Source organism: Eptesicus fuscus, chromosome 21 (genome assembly GCF_027574615.1).
Source record: "Eptesicus fuscus isolate TK198812 chromosome 21, DD_ASM_mEF_20220401, whole genome shotgun sequence".
Taxonomy (NCBI): domain Eukaryota; kingdom Metazoa; phylum Chordata; class Mammalia; order Chiroptera; family Vespertilionidae; genus Eptesicus; species Eptesicus fuscus.
In genome coordinates this window covers 13638674-13656992 of record NC_072493.1, presented here as the reverse complement: position 1 = coordinate 13656992, position 18319 = coordinate 13638674, and the positions used below count along the sequence as shown (strand labels likewise).

The 18319-nt window shown below is 57.1% G+C and overlaps 2 protein-coding genes across 4 annotated transcripts; both read right to left on the bottom strand.

Moving 5' to 3' along the window:
• Positions 1-396: 396 nt before the first annotated feature.
• CDH16 (cadherin 16) lies at positions 397-9287 on the bottom strand. 3 transcript variants are annotated; one of them, XM_054710746.1, is made up of 17 exons: positions 9243-9287; positions 8896-8979; positions 8344-8499; positions 8136-8274; positions 7620-7778; positions 6609-6805; positions 5853-5975; positions 5488-5638; positions 4995-5222; positions 4830-4906; positions 4568-4756; positions 4224-4465; positions 3540-3675; positions 2496-2619; positions 2225-2332; positions 1794-1910; positions 397-729 (listed from the first exon to the last, which is right to left on the bottom strand). In XM_054710746.1, exons 1-17 carry the CDS (start codon positions 9285-9287, stop codon positions 632-634), a joined length of 2373 nt encoding a protein of 790 aa, XP_054566721.1. In that variant the 3' UTR covers positions 397-631. The 3 variants fall into 3 exon arrangements, with proteins under 3 accessions (XP_054566721.1, XP_008138106.2, XP_054566722.1); XM_008139884.3 differs by having other exon boundaries at positions 2496-2738; positions 3542-3675; XM_054710747.1 differs by lacking the exon at positions 7620-7778 and having other exon boundaries at positions 2496-2738; positions 3542-3675; positions 6609-6731; positions 8194-8274.
• A 4567-nt stretch (positions 9288-13854) lies between these two features.
• On the bottom strand, positions 13855-17156 carry RRAD (RRAD, Ras related glycolysis inhibitor and calcium channel regulator). The gene is made up of 5 exons (XM_054710467.1): positions 17015-17156; positions 16383-16767; positions 15655-15728; positions 15320-15524; positions 13855-14499 (listed from the first exon to the last, which is right to left on the bottom strand). The coding sequence occupies exons 2-5, from the start codon at positions 16750-16752 to the stop codon at positions 14222-14224; spliced, it is 927 nt and encodes a 308-aa protein (XP_054566442.1). The 5' UTR covers positions 16753-16767; positions 17015-17156; the 3' UTR covers positions 13855-14221.
• Between the last annotated feature and the right edge of the window lie 1163 nt (positions 17157-18319).

Genomic DNA, 18319 nt, shown 5'->3' with positions numbered 1-18319 from the left:
TGAGATTGGGAGATCTCTACCCACCCCTGTGGGTAGAGACACATGCATAGGGACACGAGTGTGCTTGCACATGAGCATAAGATATGGACTTACACGGTGCCCTCTTGTAGCAAAGATGGTATCCAGGAAGACCCAGAAATGACACTCGCAAGGACTCCCTTCCCAACCATCGCCGGGATGGAGTTGATCCATCCAGGGTCTGCAGCCTGTGGTCTCCAAATCCCCGTGACAATGACCCACCTTTTCAAGATCTCACTGCTGCGACTTTCCCAAGAGGGAGCCCCAGACCCTTTCTGAACAGCAGGGTATGGGGAAGAGATAAAGGGACAGATGGACACAGGTAACACACACACACACACATGGGCACCTGGACACATATGTCCCCTAGGACCCATGCCCAGTTCTCTGAGGCTTTATTATTGGACAAACATGCCACCATTCGGAGCGCTCCCACGGGCAGCCCACAGAGTGAGTGTTCAGACACGTCTGGTGATGTTGCCTCCACCCCAGGGCAGGTGAAGGGCTCCTGCTCTGACCTGGCCCCATGGAGCTGTCTGTAGTGCTGGGCCCTCTCCCAGTAGATTCAGATGGAGTCAGAGACCAACCTCCCAGCTGGGATGGCCTGGACCACTCAAACCGCCGCCTTCAGGGGCACACTGTCCACTGGCTGATCGAGGTCCTTCTTCCTCGCCAGAGTCAAGTGGGTGAAGACGAGGATGAGGATGATGCCTGAGGGGCCCGAGTGGGATGGATCAGCCTTCAGAAGGGGCCATGGGACTTGTCCATTACTAGGGACTCCCTGCCATTGGTATTGGTTTAATGAGGACCAGCATTCCCCAGCCAGCATCCCTGAGGCTGGGCTGGCATGACCTGTGGTCCTGGTGCCTGAGGAAGCCTGACTGCTCAGCCTGCTCGGCTCTCCCCGGGCCATGCCCCCCGAGGCCACCCAGAACTCCCCAGCCTCCAAGGTCCCTTTCTCTTCGGAACAGTTTGGGTGGGAGTCATCTGAAAGCCAATGAGTTGTTCCCATGGACCTCTGAGAGAAAAGCACATTGTAGCCCTGGCTGGTTTGGCTCAGTGGATAGAGTATCGGCCTACGGACTGAAGGATCCCGGGTTCGATTCAGGTCAAGGGCACGTGCCCGGGTTGGGGGCTCGATCCCCAGTAGGGGGCGTGTAGGAGGCAGCTGATCAATGATTCTCTCTCATCATTGATGTTTCTATCTCTCTCTCCCTCTCCCTTCCTCTCTGAAATCAATAAAAAAAGTATTTTTTTAAAAAAGAAAGAAAGGCACATTGTAGTGTAGCATTCTGCTACCAGCCAAGAAAACCAGCCAGGAAAAAATTTAGGGGAGCTAAAGAAAACAAAGAGGATGGAGAGGGAGGCTTGGACTGAAGGAATTAAGCTAGAAAGACCCAGGCTCTGCTACACCTTGGCTGTGTAACCTCGGACAAGCTATTTAACCTCTCATCATCAGGGACTTTATCTGGAAAATGGGGAGATGCCAGGATCTACCTCACAGGGCTGTGGGAATGATTCAATGTGACAACGCTATGCTTGGCAAAGGGCCTGACTCACAGTCACTGTGTAATAAAGTAGCAGTAAATGCTGTTATCAATGATGACAGTGGTGAGGTGATAATAGGAGGCAAAAGCATAATGACTAGGAGAGTTGGGGGGATTTCTCCAGCGGGCAGAGCACCAGGGGGACAGAGACACTGCTTATCCGGAGGCTGTGGCTCCGACCATCCATCACCCTCCTCCCTGCAGGAGCCCGCCCGCCCCCCCCATTACCTATTGCTAACAGGGTGCCCACGAGGATGCCCACTGCCGACAGCTTCGTGGGCATGCCCTTCATGCGGCCCACCTTGCGCATGCACTGCCCCTCCACATTGCATCGGCACACAATCACTGCGGGCAGGCAAGAGAGGGGAGAGTTAAAAGTGGTGGTAGTAGGGTCTTCCCAGCTGTTTGGAGCTCCCAACCTGGCCCAGCTGGCTGGTATGTGTGTTTTTGTGGACATGCATGTATTTGTGTGTGGGGAGCATGCCTGCTCCTCTGTGCGTATGCCTGCATGCGGGAGTCTGTATGCCCAGCCACAGATGTGCAGGTGTGCTCAGGCATATGCTGCCCAGGTGAGCCTGCAAACAGGTGTACCCAGCCTCTCCCCCTGCATCCAGTAGTTCCCTCCGGAACTGCAGGCTTCACCAGAGCCCTGGCCTCACCTCGGACCAGGAGCTGCCACATCCGGTTATTGCGGCTGACAACTACAGGGACAGAGTATTCACGTGGCTCCACCCAATGCAGGGCCAAGGTGAGGTAGGCATGGGAACCTGTTGGAACCATAAACAGGGATCAGAATCACTAGCCTGCCCAGGCCCTCTGGGGGCTGCTCCCCCTAAGCCCAGCCCCAGCCCCACAGTGGAAGGGCATCTCACTTTAACCGCCACCCCCTCCCTGCCTGGGCCACAGCATCCCCCCTTCCCCACCACACACCATTGAGAGCCTGGATGCGCCAGTCCCGCTGCACCGTGGGGTTGGGACCAAGGGCAAAATGGTAGGGACCGTGCCCATCAGCCAGGTCAGTGTCCTCACTGGCTCCACTGACAACCACACCATGGTTCTTGCGGGGTGTGCAGAGGTGTCGGGTGGGCACCAGGGGCAGAGTTGGGGCTGAGGCAGAAGTGGCCTTCAGGAAGTGGATCACGAGGGTCACAACGGTCCTCCGTGTCGGCTCATCTGCAGAGGAGGCAGTGCTGAGCTGGCCCGGGCCCTTGTGGCGGTGGGGTTGAGTCCGGAGTCCCCATCAGACTCACCCTGCTGATTCCCCTGCCACCGTCCCTCCCTCCATTCCACCCCTCCTCTCCATCCCCACCATCATCCCACACCGGTCTCTTCCTCACAATGTACTCCACTCGAGTCACTATCCATACAGGTGCCACGCCTTTCTTTCTGTGCTTTTCTGGATGCCAAGCTTGTCCTCACTGCCCCACTAACCGCCAGTCCCACTGCTGGTGCCCAGCAACGTGGAGGTGCCTGGCTGGAGAGGAGCCGCTCCTGCTGGGTCTGTGCTGCACCACAGGACAGCCCAGCACAGAGCTAAAGCCTGCCTCCCTGACTGACCTGCCCCTGGACCAGCTCTTCCCCCTGCCAAAGCGTCACTCAGAGTCCTCCACACCTGGCCTCAGCGTCCCATTCAGGCTTATCTTTTGGCACGCCTGCCCCAGGAGAGCCCCCGTCCTCCTTGCATCTGCCCAGCCCCTCACCCTCTGCTCCCAGCCTGTGTCTGAAGCCAATATTCCTGAGAAGCCCGCGGGGGATAAGGGACAGGGTTGGGGGATAGCAAGAGGGTGGTATGAGAGGGGGGCAGAGGCCAAGCATTCTCAGAGAGGGACACTGGACCCAGCCCCTCATCCCTCCCTCCTGTGTGGGGCAGAGTATATGCCAGCAAGGGCCCCAGGGAGGCAGTTCTGTCCTGCCTATCCACCTGTCTGTCTGAGGCTTGTATCCCTCCCAGAGGCCCCACCACTGCCTGTCCATACCTGCATCCTGGGCCTCCACGAGCACTGTGTACGTGTCCCCGGGCCGGGCACCCTGCAAGGGCCGGGCCGTGTGCACCTCCCCGGAGACCTCCTTGATGCAGAGCCAGCCCTCTGAGTCATTGACCAGGGAGAACCTGAGGCCCAGAGAAGATGGGGGGGGGGGGGGAGGCGCTGGGATCATATATGGGAGTCTTGCTCAGAGACCTCCAGGGCCATGTGACCTGTTCAAGTTCCATACCCTCTCTGTGACTTGGGGGTGGCAGCAGTTCCCTGGGGTACCTAGTCTCTCCAGCTTCAGGGACTTATTGGGAGGGGAAGGGCAGGACTTGAACCACAGATATTGTTGCTAGGAGAGGGACTCTCAGAGCCTGGGGGTGCCTAACTCAACTCTACTAGTCCCAGGTTACCCCATGAAGGGACCAGGATTGGGCAGCAGACTGGACAAGGATGCTGGAGGAGCCCCAGTCCAGCAGCGTGAGGAGGCACCGTCTGAGCTCTCATGGGGTCCAAATACCCCTCTTCGTGTCCTGTCCAGCTCATCCAGCCCCGATCCTCCCCAAGGAGTCACAACCTTGGCATTAGCCAGGTCTGAGGAATTTTACATAGGCAATGTGAGTTGCCTCTGAAGCCTTGGGGAGCAGGGAGGGTCCAGCCCAGGGAAGGGGCTGAGCTTCTGACTCACCTGATGGGAATGCTCATGGGGTCTGAGGGCTGGATGGTCAGCAGGAGGGAGCCGGCCGGGGTGCTGATTGGGACGCTGGCCTCATAGCTCTCCTGGTTCAACTTTGGGGGTGGCACCACCTTCTCCACCAGCACTGTCACTGTGGCTGTGGCTCCAGGGCCTGGGCCTGGCCCCACCAGCTCTGCCTCGCTCCGCACCACCACCACCAGCTGGTAACTTGGAGCTGTCTCATAGCTGAGGTTCTGGAACCAGTGGGGCCTGGGTCACTGTGTGGGCTGGGGTGGGGCTCACTTAGGCATGCATTTGTGTATGTGTGTGCCCTTTCCCGACCCCAAGCCCTTTACCTTGAGAAGGAGTAGTCGGACATGACCAGAACCGGGCTCCCATTTCAGGCCGAAGGTCTCGTACACATCCCCTGCCTCAATGGCAAAGTCCATGCGGCGGAAGGCAGGCTCAAGGTCGCCATCAGTAGCCATGAGTGTGGCCACCAGAGTCCCCGGCTCTGTGTCCTCAGGGAGGCTTATGGGCTCAATCTGGAGACATTTGGATGGGCTGTGAGTCCCCCATCAGCGCCTCCCCAAGGTCCCCTCCCCTGCTCCTGCTTACCTGGGAAGTGGTGAACTCTGGAGCATGGTCATTGATGTCCGTGATGGTGACAGTGACCTCACAGGTGCTGCTGAGACCTGAGGCAGGGGAGGGCATGTTGGGGAGGCCAGGATAGGAGCAAAGGGGGCAGGGGGTCATCATCAGGGTCGCTATCAGAGCACTTACCGCCCTCTGCTCCTCCTAGGTCAACAGCTAGTACCTGAAGAGGGATGTCCTGGCCAGCACGGAGCGGGAGAGCCCCCAGCGTCACACTGCCTGAGGCAGAGTCTAGCTCGAAGGCTCTTCCCTCTGTTTCCTCCTCAGGCTCAGGGCTCAGCAGCCGATACACAACATGGGAATTGGGGGAACCAGGGGCATCCATGTCCTCTGCCAGCACCCTAGTCACCTTGGTGCCTGCAAAGACAGCACCCACATGGGTGGGACCAGGGACCAGCCTGGAGGTCTTACTTCACCCATTCCTCTTTTGTGCTGGACCGAACCTGAGCTCGTGTGAGTGTGTGTGTGTGTGTGTGTGTGTGTGTGTGTGTGTGTGTGTGTGTGTGTGTGTGTGTGTGTGGTGGAGGTCATTAAGGCTGGCCCCATCCCAAAGAAGAGCATGATGGGATGGTCCATAGAGACTTCACCCCTCCTCCAGCCCCCGATAAGGCCTATAGCTCACCTGCGGGACTGAGCTCAGGGATGCTGATTGGGGGACCACGTGGGGGGCAAACAGGCGCGTTGTCGTTCTCATCCGTCACCACCACCTGCAGCTTCAGAGGTTCTGCGTAGTCCTCTCCATGGGTATTCTGAGCCCGCACCTGGAGCAGGTACTACAGTGGGCAGTGGGGGGCTTCAGTTGAAAGCCAAGGGCAGCTCCAGCCTGGCCTGGGTCTGGGTTCCCTTCTGATGGCCAGCTCCAGCTCTCCTGGGTGCTCTTTCACTGCCTCAGTGCCTGTGGGGGATGTGACACCCCCAGAAGCCAACCAGACAATGACCAAGCACCCCTTAGCCTGCCCTCCTGGCTTCCCCCTCACCTCACCTCACCTCAGCCTGGGATTCTCGGTCCAGCTCCATGGTCACGTAGAGTTTCCCTTTTGTATCCACATCAAAGGGTCCAGGGGGCTGGCTCTCCAGGTAATAATGTACATCCTCACCACTCCAGTGTACCTGGGAGGGGGACACAGAATGAGAACACCCCAGGATGAGAGGCAGGAACAGCCTGTGTCAGCCCTTATTTTCCAACTATTCCTGTGTGACCCAGTTACGGTGTGATCCAAGGCAAGTGGCTGTCATCCCTGAGTCCAGGGAGGGTACTTCTGTTTGGGGCACTTGTGGTTGTGGCAGTCCCATGGTGGCTTTGCACTGGCCCAAGCCGGGACCCTGCCCAAAGTGCCTGAATGACCAGGTTGTTTGATTCTCTTCCCTCAGGCAGTGCCTGACCCTAGGGCATTCCTCGAGGAGGCCTGAGACATTCCTGGCCTGAGTGACAATCCCCAGGGCAGTAGGGCACAGCAGGGGGGCGGGGGTGGCAGCTGTTCTCCCTGAGGAAGCCTGAGGCAAGCTCAGGACATCACAGCACAGAGCCACACCTGCCAGAGGATAGCAGGTGAAGGGCTGTGGGTCGGGTCCCAGGGCCTTGAATGAGAACTGATGGGGATAGTGGAGGGAAGAGCACAGGTAGGAGAGGACGTGGGGTCAAGCTGGGGTCAAGATCCTATCCACCCCCAAAATCTCCATGAGGCTCAGGTCCAGCTGCACCATCCATGGGGCTACTTCAGCCACTGATGACCATCTACTCACCTGGGAAATATGATGTGGGTATGGAACTTTGAGATTTTCTGCCAGGTGGATAGGATCTAGGGGCACCCAGGTGCTCTCTACTATGGAGATATTTACAGTAGCTGTGGCCTGGTGACCTGAGGCCTGGTCACCCATATCCTTGACCTGTATCAACAGCTGGTAGGGTCCCTCTAGAGCCTGGTCTAGACTGGCGCTTCCTAGAAGAGAAAGGGTGGTCAGCTAAGCAGGGGGCTAGGGAGCAGGGGTTCAGGGCACCTTCTCAGCGAGGTACCAATCACAAAGCCAAACGTATGGCATGTGCTCAGGGTACTGTCTTGGCCAAGGGACGAGAAGGACTTTTAGCACTATTGTGAGCATCCAACTAGGGCCTGAAGTTTGCAAAGTCACTTCCATATCTATCCACACAATGAAAGACTGATGGACTGGATGGGTGGATCACCAGGACAGGGGTGGGAAGAGTACACGGGTGAATGAGTAGATGAGTAGATGGCCAGTTGGATGAATGGATGGGTTGGCTAGGTGGGTGAATGGATTGGAGTTTGGGGAGCAGTAAGATGGATGGGGATTTGGGTGTGTGGATGAGTTCGTTTGGATGGATGTTTGGATAAATGGACTGCATATGTGGTTGAGTGGTAGATGAGTGAATGGGTGGCCAGGTGGGTGGGTATATGACTGGCTTTTCTTCCCATCCCTCCACCATGCCTTTGGTCTGAACTCCAAAGTATAGGTCTCTCTTGCTGTCATTCCCCTCAGGCTGCAACCCCTCAGGTCTCTCTTATCTTTGTCCCTCAGGCCCAGGACTCCAGAGCGTAAGGCTGAGGCACTCCATCCATACCATTTCTTAACTCTCCATGCCTGATCCTGCCCCCATACATGGTTCAAGCATGGCCTTTTGCCTTGAAGCTCTCCATCTAGAATGTTCTTTCCTCCTCCTTTATTTCTCAAGCTCCAACCCGTCCTTCCCCAGCTGTCCCCAAATCTCCCTCCCCATCACACCCAGCTGAGGCTCACCCTTAGGGCTGAGGGCCAGAGCCCCCAGCTGAGGCTCCAGCTGGAACATGTCTGGGAAAGGCTGAGCTGGGGCCTGGTTCAGGATGTGGAATCGGAGATCTGAGTTAGCTGTTCCTGGCTCATCCTCATCCGAAGCCTCAAGGAAGAGGAAGGGAATGCCTGGTATGTATGGAGAGGGCAAACCATAAGGGATATGGAGGATGGGAGAGTCTCCCATGCCTCCCTATCTCTTCCTGGTCCTTCCTTCTATATCCATCATCATATCAGGACATCATATCAAGGCAAGCCACAGCTTTTTACTCCACTTCACAGATGAGCAAACTGAGGCCAATGTAGATGGGACTCACCTGGGGACCCTCAGTGTGATAGAGGGGTGCAGGATGGGACAGAAATGGGAGAAGTCAGCTTGGACCATGGCTGCCCTGTTCGTATGCTGCCTCTGACCATCTCTTTACTCTCTCTCTCCCATCAATGCTCACTTGACCTTGCTGTGAGCTGGCTTCCCTGACCACTCACCAGGCCTGGTGCCCTGGCTCAGCTGAATGCTGTAGATGGCCTGGGAGAAACGGGGCACCTGATCATTTTCATCCTTCACATGCACAAGCACAAGCTGTGGGCCCCACAAGACACGTCCATCCTCAGTCTCCAGGGTGACCTGTAGAGGAGGGTAGTTAGTGCCCCGCCCTGCTTTCGCTGCTCCCCCCTACACCTGACCCAGCCCTACCTGTAGCTGGTACTCCGGCTGTTCCTCTCGGTCCAGGGCTCTGGTCACTAGCAGGAAGCCAGACTCGGTATCCACAGCAAAGGGGCCCTCAGCTGCCATGCCTGAGTTTCCTAACAGCACAATCTGGCCCTCAGCCTCCCCACGGGGTAGTGGCAGCTGGTGGGGGAGAACAGAGGTGAAGGGGGTGGAGGCCAGGCCTGGGGGATGCCCCCTCCACCCAATGGCCCCATTGTATAGGTGGGGAGACTGAGGCCACACAGCCAGTAACAGGACTGAGATTCAGTCCTGTGCCTGATGCTCCCTAATACTCCCTGCCCTTCTTTCTAAAGCCTGAAACTCTTCTTCCAATACCTCATTCTTTAACTTAAAGATCTACTTTCTTCTGGAATTAAAATCTTGCTAGTCATACATGCTATATTGCATATTCTCCAGGGAGCAGGGTTTAAAAGTAAGCCAGAGCAAGAAGGGGAAGGAGTACTGGAGGTAAGGGAAGCAAGCAGGATTTGGGGCAGGGCAGCCCATCTTGGTCAGGTACACCTTGGTCAAGCTCACCTTGGTCAGGTACAAAGGGAAATTTCCGCCATAGTTTTCTGGGACTTCCACATGCAGCTCTGCAGGCTGGGCCTCGGGGAGAGCCTGTGGGAGGATTCTCACCTTGTCACCAGGCTCTATCTTCCTGCCGTGGCACTGGGGACCTAACAGGGAGGGGAATTTCTGCCTCTTCCCTGAACCTGGCCATACCTGAGCGCATCCACCCTCCTGATCCCGATAGCCAGCTCTGATCCCCTGCCCCCAACTACTACCATCTATGGTAGGTGTAACTGGTCCAGGTGGAGTGGGGAGCAAGGGTGCCTACCCCAAAGCCAGGATCCGAAGGAGGGGAGCAGGGCTCAGCTCACCTGGGGGATGGACAGGCAAAGCAGCCACAGCCAGGCAGGGACCATGGTCAGGACGGGCCTGAGGGACATGGCAGTGAGGATCCAGCCCAGACTGGTGGGCAGGAGGCCCCTACCACCCCTTTCCCCTAGAAAGTGTTCCTCTCTTCATCCCCACTCAGCTCCAGGCCTTGGCTTCCCCAAGGGCCATGGGTTGTAACTGTCCCTCCTTCCACTGAACCTCCTCCTACCTGATCAATATGGGGCAAGCAGCCAGGCCTCCCCCTGGCCCCTGTCTTTCTTTTTTTTTTTTTTTAATATATTTTATTGATTCCCTACAGAGAGGAAGAGAGAGGGATAGAGAGCCAGAAACATCGATGAGAGAGAAACATCGACCAGCTGCCTCCTGCACACCCCCCACTGGGGATGTGCCCGCAACCAAGGCACATGCCTTGACCGGAATCGAACCCGGGACCCTTGAGTCCGCAGGCCGACGCTCTATCCACTGAGCCAAACCGGTTTCGGCATGGCCCCTGTCTTTCAATGCTGTACCAGCAACTCTCAAAGCTGCCCTCCCCAGCCCACCCACGGGGACACTGCCACCACCCTTGTCCCCTGCCTCAGCTTATTCCAAATACATAGACAGAGGGACCTCATGACAGACTGGCCTCCTCTTCCTCCCCTTAGAAGGGCCTGTGGCTCCCCATTGCTGGCAGGGTAGTGTCCAGCCACTCAGCCAGGCACACCAAGGCCCCCAGGCCCAGCCTCCCTGCTGCTTATTGGTTCCTGCCCCACAGGATCTCCATGGGACTTTCATCTCCAGACCTTTCTCTCCTTCCCACCTTAGCCTCCCCATATCATAGATCCCAGAGCAGTAATTTCCCAGCAGCCCTGAAAAATCACAAAAGTTTGGAAAGACCCTGATGACAGCAATTGCCTCATGTTGCAGGCAAGGCCTGAAGGACAGGGCCTGACCAAGGTCACAGAGGATTAATGAACCACAGGAGAATTCCTCCTGGAACAGAGGACTCTTGGTTCAGGGTCTCCAGGACTGTTCTTCCTTCCACTGCCATCCTTCACACTCAGAGTCCCCTCAGGGGAGGAACCCTGCCCTCATCTTGGCATTTTCCAGCACTCAGCATGGAGCGGGGCACACGGAGCATGGACAACCACTCCGATCTTCCCTGGATGGCGGGAGGTCAAGGCAGTGTTTCTCCTTCCCCCCCCCACCAACCCCACCTCAGCCCTGCCCACCCTCCACCTCCAACTCCCAGGCCCTCACCTGCTGGTGCCTAAAGCTGGCTCCCTTGGTGCAGCTGCCAGGTGAGCAGGTTTTCCTCCAAGGAGTGCAGGCTGGACCTGGCTGGGTGGAGCAGGGCAGGGCAGACACTTGAGCAGGCAGGGCGTACACTTGAGCAGGTAGGCGGTCCCGCCACGCTTGCTCAGGAATGGAAAACACCACTGGGCCCACAGCAGCAGGCCTGGCCTTGCCCAGCCCCCCAGGTTACTCATTGACTTTGGAAAGCTGGGGGCTGCTCAGCACCCATCACTGCCAGCCCCAGGAGGTGGGGAGATCTTCGGCCTGGCACTCCTCCCACCCCTACACAGCCCAGTGGGCACTTCTTAGCCCTCTGGGCCTGGACAGAACAGTCTGTGGGTTTCCCGTCCTCAGATTCAACAAACCATAGGTCAAAAATATTCAAGAAAGAAATTACGTTGTTGATGTGTAGTTAGGCCTATGATGGTTACATCTTACTAAACAAGTACAGACTTTTTTTCTTCTCATTATTCCCTAAACAATACAGTATAACAACTATTTACATAGCACTTACATTGTGTTAGGTTTTTGTAAGATGATTTAAGTGTTAGGTATTATAAGATTAGGTATTGCAAGATGATTATAAAATATATTAGATATGATAGAGATGGTTTAAAGTATATGGGAGGCCCTAACTGGTTTGGCTCAGTGGGTAGAGCGTCGGCCTGCAGACTCAAGGGTCCCAGGTTCGATTCCGGTCAAGGGCATGTACCTTGGTTGCAGGCACATCCCCAGTAATAGGTGTGCAGGAGGCAGCTGATCGATGTTTCTCTCTCATCGATGTTTCTAACTCTCTATCCCTCTCTCTTCCTCTCTGTAAAAAATCAATAAAATAAAAAAAAGAAAAATCAATAAAATATATAAAAATAAATAAAGTATACGGGAGGATGTGCATAGGTTACATGCAAATGCTGCAGCATTTATATAAGGGACTTGAGATTCCTGGGGTTTGGTATCCTGGGGCGTCCTGGAACCAATCTCCCACGGAAACGGAGAGATAACTACTTTTTCTATGGCTCCAGATTCAGTCCCACTTCTCCCTCATGCACCTTCTGCAGCTCCACCTTGGCCCACTCTGTTCCTTTTGTTTGGATGCCCTTCCCACCGCTTCATTTGTCTGGTGAGCACCTGCTCAGGCGTTGGTACTCAGTTCATATTCCCTTCTCCAGGAAACCTGCGCTCCCAGGTTTGCTCAGGCTTCTCTGAGAATACCCCCACCCCATGCCATGTGCTATCTCTATCAGTGCAGAGAGGACACCAGATTTTTACTGTCTGTCTCTTCCGTCAGACGGAGAGCCTCTCCAGGACAGCATGCAGGGACCCAGCTGTGACAGGTCCTTGCTCAGCCTCAGCAGCTCCCCGCTGTCTTATGGAACGAAGACAAGGAGCTGAGGGTTGTATGCGAAGGAGAGATGAGCAGTACACCACCTGAACTGGGCATTCAGGGTTCCAGACCACCCACCAGTGGGGAATGGGTGAGGGGACAATGGCCTGTGAGATCCCCTGAAGCTCCCTAAGTGCTCACACTAGTCCCTGGACACTGAAAGGGATGAGACAACAGACTGTCGTGTGCCTCTGAGGCGGAAAGAGAAGACTGAGCCAGCTCAGGTGACCTTGAGAGGATTGCAGGGCTGTCCAGGGGCCCTTCCCCCAGGGAGGCAGCCAAGCAGAGCCAAGAGGAGCTTCTGGGGCCTGGGAGTCCAGAACAAGGGGGGAGGGTGGGAAAGGTCATAAGGTCTCTAATCTTTCCTTGTCCTCAGAGCTTCCCATGGTCTCCCCCGAGTCCTTCCCACTCCATATCTGGTTAATTTCTCTCAGGCTGGAGGCTGGGCCAGGACCCCTCAACTGCACCCAACCTTGCCTGTCACAAGCTGTGTGCCTGCCTCAGGGTCACCCCAGGCACCCCAGCCTGGAGCAGTGCAATGTGGGGATGTTGAGGGGTCTCACGTGTGTTAAGCTCCTACAATGTGCCTGCTCTAAGCACATGACTTCATTATTCCACTCACTGTATTCTGAAGAGGACATCATCCCCATGTCACACACTGGAGCACAGAGAGGTTGAGTGGCTTGCTGAGGGTCACACAGCCAATAAGTGGCAGAAGCAGGAAGGTCTGGATTCTTCTTCAGGCTTCAAGACCTTTACCTGCCTGAGAAATCCATACCTTCCACATGCCTCAAAGTATGTTGGGGGGAGGGAAGAACAGCAGAAACTTTGAACGGTTAACATTGCCCTGGGGCGAGGGGGGGCATGTGGGTTAGTCACAGAGGTCCCATACTCTGAGGAGCAGCCTTCAAACCTCCTCCTGCCATTGAACAACTGCAGTCAGGGCTCTAACCAGGCTGCGAGGGCTCCCAGTGGAATGAACAACCTGAACTAATGAAGGAATGTATGGACTCTGGCCTGGAACCTTCTCAGAAACTCCCAGCCTTGCCCCAGGCTGCCCCCAAGCTCTGGAAACCAGCACCCCCCATTCCATATGCCAGTCCACATACAGCCTCTTCTAACCTATGTGACCTCGGGCAAGCACTTTAGTGTCCTATCTGCCATTGCTGATGGGGACACTTGTTCCTGAAACGACCTACATAACTGCAGGCACCTGTGCCCATAAGAGCTCCCCTTTCTGGGTGCGAATGGGGAGGCACATTTCTCTCAGTGATCGTGCACACATTCCCACACAGATGCAAGGCCTCCCATTCCAGGCTGGGAGGGCTCCAGGGACCTGTTCCTGCCAATACCATAAGCATGGGATGTTCTGGCCAGGCCACTCACAGTGGAGGGAACAGTGAGGCCCCTCAGTAGCCCAGCCTCAGCAAGGAGGTGGGGAGCTATTCAGAGTCAAGTCCACAAGATGTGCCTTCCTTACCTCACCCTTAACAAGCCAGGGAATCTTGAAGTCTCCCACAGCCACACCTCCCCGCCCCCGCCCCCGTGCATTTCCAGCCCCTCTGGAGGGAACAGGGTAGAGACACCAGCTGGAGGGCCAAACCCAGGGTTCTTATTTGGCCATGAGACCTGGGGCAGGGTGAGGTCCCTTGGGCAGCCTTAGTTTCCCTTATACACAGGGAGTGATTGAACCAACTGGGCAATGCCAGGCCCCAGCGTAAGAAGAATCTGGATAACACGTGGGAGGGATTCATGTCTCCTCATGCTGCTGGGACCCCAAAGCAGGCCCCAATCACACCTGCCCCCTCTGACTCAGCTTAGCTACATCTGGACCCGATAGGATAGTCAAGGCCACACACTTTGGGACCCTGCCTGTTCCTGCAGCCCCTCCCCTCCCAGGAGGAAACACAGAGTCCACAGCCTCCAACTATCAGGAAATAGTCTTTATTACAAAAATCTGCCTGTAAACAAATAGCCACCGCACTGAACAGCCACCCTGCAGGGCGTACACACCAGGTGGAGAGAGAGGCAGCGTCCTCTCCCCACACACAGAGCTGTCCCAGGAGCTGGGCCCGGCTGCTGCTTGGCACACACGTGGGCCTGCCCAAGCACCTCTTCGGGGCCTAGGCCCAGCCCTCGATGGCCCGTGGAAGCCGCCTCCCTGGGCAGCACTGTCTGTCCATGACCGTGAGGTGGGGGACACCGGAGTCTGGGCCAGCCCTGAGGCACCTAGGGCAGTCTGCTGGGCCAGCCCACCAATCTGTCCAATGGTCTGCACAACACAGTGAGTGCCCTTGAGGCCTAGAGCACCGAGAGGTCGTGGCAAGACTTGGACTTGGCACGGAAGGCCATCTTGCGGCTGTTGCGGGCTACGATGCGGCCTAGGAAGCGCTTCGCCTTCTTGCCAAGGCTCTCTCGCCGCCTGGTACCCGCTTGCCGACGTGCATTGGCCTCTTTGCTGTCCCTGCGCAGGCGTATCTGGCGCACGACGCCCTCGAACAGCGCCTGGACGTTGTGGTGCAGTGCAGCTGAGGTCTCAATAAACTTGCAGTCGAAGACCACCGCACAGGCCCGGCCCTCTGGTGTAGGTGGGGACAGGCACAAACCAGTAAACAAAGGGTGGGTGCGTGAGGAGCCCCCTCAAACCCTGGGCACCCCATGGCAGCTACCACTCAGGAATCTATGGGAAGGGACAGTGGAGCCCTGGGTCCTCAGAAACCGAGACCCCAACCCTGTATGGAAGGTCTCAAGTACTGCTGGTCACCCAACTGGGTGTATGAGTTTAAGGAGCTCAGACAGGCCCACAAAAGGAGACTCGTCTGTTGAAATCATTTGAAGTCTGATACGTAAATGGAAGTGCTGCAGTAGTCAACACAGGAGAATGAGAACTTTGTTAAATAGCTTAGCTTTTATATCATGATGAATGAGCAGTGGAATGGTGGGTATGTAACCAAGTCACTGCTAGGTTTCTCTAAGGGGCTCAGTTCTGGGGGCCACAAAGGAGGATACTCAGCCCAAGAGGGCAGGGTCCTCCCCAGGGGCAAGCCTACTTCAAGACTGGCCCAGGCCTGGGGTCCAGGCTCTGACCTCCTGGCCTGGTTCCATGCACGCTCCTCACTCCTCCGTCTGTCAGGCCAGGGCCACAGAGGACAGGAGAGGAGGGCCCTGAGGTGACCCTGCAGCCTCCACCTCTCCTAGTGCATTTGGTCCTTTCCCCAGCACTCTCAGGTTTTGGGGAGTCCTATGGGAGGACAGCAGCTCTCTCCTTCTCCCTCCACAAGTTTTCTTCCTGGACATTTTTAGCCACTGATGATCCCCGGGGACTTAAGCTGAGTCAAGCCTGAGTGGACTGCAACCCAGCCAAGATCTCCCTCCCTTTCTGACCCCGACCCCGCTCACCATCCAAGGAGACCTCACGGGAGCGCACCAGATCGCTCTTGTTGCCCACTAGGATGATGGGCACGTCGTCTGTCTGCCGCGCCCTCCGCAACTGGACCCGCAGCTCTGAGGCCTTCTCGAAGCTGCCCTTGTCCGTCACTGAATAGACGATGACGTATGCATCCCCCATGGCCATGCAGTGGCCAGGTAGCCAGTGGCCCCCATCCTGAAGAAGATACACACACACACATCTATCCAACAGTCCTCATGCCCCAGCTACAAACTGTTGCTCCCAGCACGCCCCTACCCCCAGCTCACCCCTCCCACCCTGCCCTGGGTCTCAGCCTGCATCATACCTGCTCCCAAATGTCATAGACCATGAGCGATGCCTCTTCTCCATCCACCATGATGGAGCGATCATACGTGTGCCCTAGAGAGGAGACCAGTAGTCAGGTTACTTGCCTTGCTGGCTGCCAAAAGCCTCCCCCAACCTCCAGGTGCCAGGTTTCCTATTCTGGCCACACACCCCAACTCCTCCCCAGAGCCCCCCTCCCAACCTTCCTGTCCACTAATGGCTGTTATGTGGCAACAGAAGTGGGGGGGGGGGGGGGGGCGGGGCGGGGGAGAGAGAAGGCATGCTGTGCCTAACTCCAACCTAATCACCCTTTCCCCAAGCTAGCAATTCCTCTGCTCCCTGCCGACCTGTTGCCTGGGTGGTTCTGACCACAGTGGCCTGAGTTAGAATAATGCTAGTCACATCCTCCGGGGGCCTTGGTCACCTAAGGCGCCTCTCCTAGAAACTCCCTCTGGCTGTGTTCCTGTCCATCCTGGCAGGAAGGGCTGTCCTGCCTCATCCTAGAGTAGTCATATGTATGCCCCGGGCCTTCCATTCGGCATTTCTTCTTCTACCAAGGGTCCCTTCTCCCTTAATTTCTCCACCTGTGAACTGGGTAGGTAGAGGCATGATTCTGAAAGTATCTTCAAATCCCTTGTTATGTGCCACTTTTATTCCAGGTCCCCAGCCCTGTGGCCCCGAGGCCTAACTCTGGCATCTCCCCTCCTTTGAATAGTCCCAGCCCCTCACCTGCGGCCTCTGCTTCAGGCCCGTCCTCCAAACCACCGAAGATACGCGCCAGAGCGCTCTTGCCCACGCCGGGCGCCCCCAGCAGCAGCACCTTGTAAACACTCTCCTCCGAGTCACTGCCCCCTGAGCTGAGCGAGTCAGAGGAGCTCTCAGGCCAGTCCAGCCTCGGGCCCTGGGTCCGGGTGCCCGCCCCAGCCGTGGCCAGCGCACTGGGAGCCAGCGCCGCCTGCAGGTCGCGCTCGTCCACCGGCATGCTTCGGCGGTGCAGCGGCGGCGCGGGGCCCCAGGGCGTGCTGCCCCGACGGCGCTCGCGCTCCCGGCACCCGCCGCGGCTCCCACCCGCTGCGCTGCCGCCGCCGTTCAGAGTCATCACGTCGGACGCCGTCTGGGGAAGAATCGGGACGGCCTCGTAAGCCACGGTGGCGATGGAGAGGGAGGCTGGACCCCGGCGCGCCTGTCCGACCCGGGGTCTGGCAAGATGCTCGCAACCGACGTCCTGCCGAGTCCCATCCCAGGCGCGGAGGTCCAGGCGCCCTGACTTGTGACCCATCCTCCTGACTTGTCCATCAGCAGCCCTGACGCTGCGACCACCCCACCCCACCCCGCCCCCGGCGTTCCGCCAGGACACTCACCCCCTCGCTCGCTCACAGACACGGTCAGGACAAGGTCCCGCGCTCGGATCGCAGACCCAGGCTCGCGCACTCAATGTTGTCACAGCCGGTGCTCCTCTGTCCGCACTGGGTCCGGGCTCCGGAGCAGCCTATTTAAGCCTCCGCCCGCCCCCGCGCTCGCCCCCGTCCACGCTGAGGCCGGGGCTGACGTGTCTGTCCCCCTCTCCCCAGGAGGGATCCCACACCCTCCTCCTAGGACCTCACACCCACCGAGACCCCGCCCCACCCGCCAGGGCGGAGCAGGGCAGACTGGCAGACAAAGCCCGGGTCTGAGTGTGTGTGGTGTGTGCTGTGTGTGCGTGTGTGTGATGTGGGAGGCAAGGAAGGGAGAAGAAGGAGGGAGGGGATGTGAATGGTGCTGAGGAGGTGTAGGGGGGAGGGTGCCGTGATGGGTGGAGGCAAGGACCAACCAAGTGTGCCAACTCCTCTCTGGGGAAGAATTAGGTCTGGCCCTTTAAAAGTAAATTCACCACCACCACCACCACCACCACCCTCCCTCTTGCCCTGCCCTGGCCTGTCGCCCAAGCAAGCAGAACATTTACAGACTGGACAGACTTCACCCTTCTCTGCCCATTGACACCCACTCCCCATGGTCTCATATCTGAGCTAGAATTCAGGGGTCCTAAATCCGACTTCTAGCCTCAACACCAAGTTCTTCCCACTCCTCCCTGCCATGGGAAGTTGAAGTTTCTGCCTGATGAGCTTGCCCTTCAGGGTGAGGGTGAGTGTCACCCCATAAACCCCTGGGGGCCTCTGAGAGCTACTTGGGGGAGGGGATAAGGAAGGAAGGCCCTCTGGCAGTGTTTGCAGCTAGAGGTTTAAGCTTGAATCCTGGGGAGGGAACACAGGCCCAGAGCAGGGAAAGGATGAACTCAGTTCCACCTCAACCCCCAGCACCCTCCCGACAGCTGCCAGCAACTCTGCTAAAAATACCTGGCCCTGGCCCCAGCCCTGGTCATTCTGTTTCTGGGCTGGAGGTTGCCCAAAGTTGGGGAAATCCTGACAGGCAGGTGTCAGATGCCAGCAGGAGCAGAAAGTGGTGGAACTGGACCAGGAACTGGATCAGGGCTGGATCCAGCCACTTTAAGAGCCTGCAATGTCTCCCTCCTTTGCCCTATTCCCAGTGTGGACCTGCTTGTTCAGGACACATGCAAGACCTGGATGTTCAGACACCCATCCAGGAGGAGCACAGATGCAGGGGGATTTGGGGGGAGCTCTTAGCCACCACTTGGTGCCACCACTGCCCAGAGCTCATCCCTTCTTCAG

Bases quoted from the DNA above. Each gene is read 5' to 3' on its own strand.
- CDH16 (XM_008139884.3), bottom strand. From the start codon at position 9,287: ATGGTCCCTGCCTGGCTGTGGCTGCTTTGCCTGTCCATCCCCCAG. The intron at 8,500-8,895 runs GTGAGCTTGACC...CTCCCCCACCAG, and splicing joins TCCCTTTGTACCTGACCAAG to CTGCCACTACCCCGTGGGGA. The intron at 5,976-6,608 runs GTGAGTAGATGG...TCCCCCTCCCAG, and splicing joins ACCCACATCATATTTCCCAG to GTACACTGGAGTGGTGAGGA.
- RRAD (XM_054710467.1), bottom strand. From the start codon at position 16,752: ATGACTCTGAACGGCGGCGGCAGCGCAGCGGGTGGGAGCCGCGGCGGG. The intron at 15,729-16,382 runs GTGAGGGGCTGG...TCTCCTCTCTAG, and splicing joins GCCTGAAGCAGAGGCCGCAG to GGCACACGTATGATCGCTCC. The intron at 14,500-15,319 runs GTGAGCGGGGTC...CACCTACACCAG, and splicing joins CCGTGAGGTCTCCTTGGATG to AGGGCCGGGCCTGTGCGGTG.